Source organism: Sapajus apella, unplaced genomic scaffold (assembly GCF_009761245.1).
Source record: "Sapajus apella isolate SASKATOON/1434 unplaced genomic scaffold, GSC_monkey_1.0 scaffold12, whole genome shotgun sequence".
NCBI classification, from domain to species: domain Eukaryota; kingdom Metazoa; phylum Chordata; class Mammalia; order Primates; family Cebidae; genus Sapajus; species Sapajus apella.
Window position 1 is genome coordinate 15438754 of NW_022436952.1, and position 3010 is coordinate 15441763.

Sequence of the window (3010 nt, forward strand, 5' to 3'; positions counted from 1 at the left end):
TTGTGACCTAATGAGGAATCCCAGGGGTCCCCAGAAGGATCTCAAAGGTCTTGCTCTCAAATTTTCTTGCTAGCTTGAGGTGGAAGGCAAGGATCTGAGAGTGGGGAGGAGAAATGGACACAAAGACAAGCCCTTCCAGCCGCAGAACGACCAGGCCAGCCTCCTCTGGCTAAAAATGACAGCAGAGATGCACTGACCTGGCATGTACGGCCTCCACCATCCTCATTTCCTGCCTTGAGCTCCTGTGATTTGCCCCACCCACAGCCTCACCTGGATCACCCCATGGTGTATATCATGCCTAGTGCAGGTGACCAACCATCCCTCTTGCCCAGGACTAAGAGAGATCGTGGCATGAGGAGCTTTCAGTTTTAAAACTAGAACAATCCCAGTTAAACTGGAAAAAGTTGGTTACCCTGGATGGTGGTAACTGATGGCATCTCTAAGAGCGACTGCCTATTTTAATGACCAAGGGCTTGCAAAGTCTCCCTGGCACCCTTTGGGTCATCTCAAGCCTCTGACTCCAAGGGTGAAGCCTGGGTATCGGGCAGATGAAGGTGAAGCAACTAAAGGCAGTGGGTCTGTACCCACAGTACTAAGGTGTAGCTGCACCTAGACCCAGCCCATCTCCCCAGTTCCCAGACCTAACTCCATGGTCCCCGCAGCCATGTGACAGCCACCCACAATGCACAATGCTGCTCAGCTGGTGCCATCTCCCAGAGCGTTCTTCTTCCTGGCCCTTGGCAGCAATGGTATAGAAAAGATAAGACTGAGGATGTGACAGCTGGGGTTGGTTACCACCAACCTCACGAATGGAACCTTGATCTTCTTCGGATATTGGGTAACTGAAGTATCCAGGCCCAGGAGCAGAGTTGTGGCAATTGCTTTCCTCTTTGCTCATAATTGGTTTAGGATGGGCAAGCAACCCAGGTATGGCCAAAGAAATGTCGATGTCAGTGGAAATCTGATGGGGCCAAACTTATCCCTTTATAAAGAGCCTGCTCTTGAGATAACTAACCAAGCTCCTGTGATAATAGCACTAATCTATTACCGTATAAAGGCCCCACCTCCCAACACTGTTACATTTGCAATCAAATTTCAACATGAGAGGCCGGGCACAGTGGCTCATGCTTCTAATCCCAGCACTTTGGGAGACTGAGGCGGGTGGATCGCCTGAGGTCAGGAGTTTGAGACCAGCCTGACCAACATGGCAAAACCCTGTCTCTACTAAAAACACAAAAATTAGCCGGGTATGGTGGTGGGCGCCCGTAATCCCAGCTACTTGGGAGGCTGAGGCAGGGGAATCTCTTGAATCAGAGGCTGCAGTGAGCCAAGATGGTGTCAGTACACTCCATCCTGGGCAACCGAACAAGACTCTGTCTTAAAAAAAAAAAAAAAAAAAAAAAAATTCAACATGTGTTTTGGAAAGAACATTCAAACCATAGCAGTACTTACCTTCAAAGGGCCAACCATAGTGCCTGGACTATATTATATTCTTGATAATGCTAAGCTCTTATATTAGTAATAATATTAATTCTGTCTCCATGGATCAAACATGGAAATCAGTTTCCCTACTTCCTAGTCCCATCTCAGAGGTGTCCCATCATCAGTTACTACAGCTCAGCGAGTTCCACCCACAGAGTCCTAATAAGCTCTGTCATTCCGATTGGCCAGTCTGCAGTCTAAATGGAAAGGAAGCAGAGATGGAAAGAGGCAGCAAAGAAAAGTGAGATGTGACAGTCTAACGGTGAAGGCAGGCAGACCACACGGATGAGGTTCAGAATACTAAAAACAGAGCAATCTGGGTAGCGTTAGTGCATGGACAGCAATCCGACCCCTCTGGGGAGATCCTGCTTTACGTCACATGGTATCCGCTGACCACGTGTTAAGTCTCAAATCATGAGAGCCTTGAATCATTCAGAAAAAGGTGAATCTTTTCAACACAATCAGTTTAAGAATAAACTGTGCGAAAAAAAGGTATACAGTGAGTGATATTACCATTACAAACAGGAAACCGGTTCAACTAAAAGTTACAGCGGCCTGACTTAGTGCTCGGCTGCCTCCCTCCTTGAGCATGCTGGATAAATGGAATTTCACCAAAACAACATATTGAAGTCTTTTTGCCTCTCAGCAAGGTGTTATTTAGGTAGAAGGAAAGCAATGAAAATGAGGAAAGGAAAGCAGGTGGGTGGGGACTTGGGGTTCGTCCTTCCACTAAAAAAAAAAATCTACTTGGTGCTTGGCTAGTGCCACCCCCGAGGCTCAGTCAGCCTGGCTCTTCTTGGTGGCACGGGGGGCATCGCGGCCCCTGTCCAGCAGGAGGTCCTCCAGCCGCTTGCAGTGCTCCCGGAGCTGTTTCTCACGCGGCAGCAGGAAAGTGAGGACCTTGTTACGTACAATGCCACGGTCCTCCTCCTCCCGGAGCCGCTGCTTCACGCGAGCCGCCTGCTCCTCCTGCTGCACCAGGGCTCCATTCATCTCGCAGAAGGCGTCTTCAAGGTAATGGATGGACTTCAATGCCTCTTTCTTAAAGTCCTCCAGCTCACGTTGCACCCCGGTCACCTTCTGCTGCAGGATCTCCAAGTCGGCTGGTGGTGGGAGGCAGGTGGACCATGACTGGGACAGGGAAAAGTCTCCAGACTGAAGGCCACTCTCTACCATTTTCTTCCCCTGTAGGGTATTCACCGTCATGAGAATGGACCCAGCCTGATAGAGGGGTTCCATTGTCTCTCTACTATGTTGGACAAAGAGAGGGAGCCTAGAGGCCAACCAGGTCAATAAATAGTTTTGGCTAGAGACACGATCATTAGGAGCAGAGAAACCCTAGAATTGTGACATCAAGGCCCCTTCAGCCAACCAGAAAGAAAGCCACAATCCATTCATTTGCATGTTGTAGCCTCCCAAGTTGGTTACCTAGAGCTTTGTCTGTTTATCTGACCAAGTTGATAAACTGATCAAGTTATCTGAGTCCTCCTGAGATGTGGATTCCTAACTCATCACCCTTCTAGAACCA

The 3010-nt window shown here is 48.9% G+C and overlaps 1 protein-coding gene across 1 annotated transcript; it reads right to left on the reverse strand.

Moving 5' to 3' along the window:
* Positions 1-1931: 1931 nt before the first annotated feature.
* CCDC182 (coiled-coil domain containing 182) lies at positions 1932-2774 on the reverse strand. The gene has a single exon (XM_032280121.1). The coding sequence runs from the start codon at positions 2719-2721 to the stop codon at positions 2260-2262; it is 462 nt and encodes a 153-aa protein (XP_032136012.1). The 5' UTR covers positions 2722-2774; the 3' UTR covers positions 1932-2259.
* Between the last annotated feature and the right edge of the window lie 236 nt (positions 2775-3010).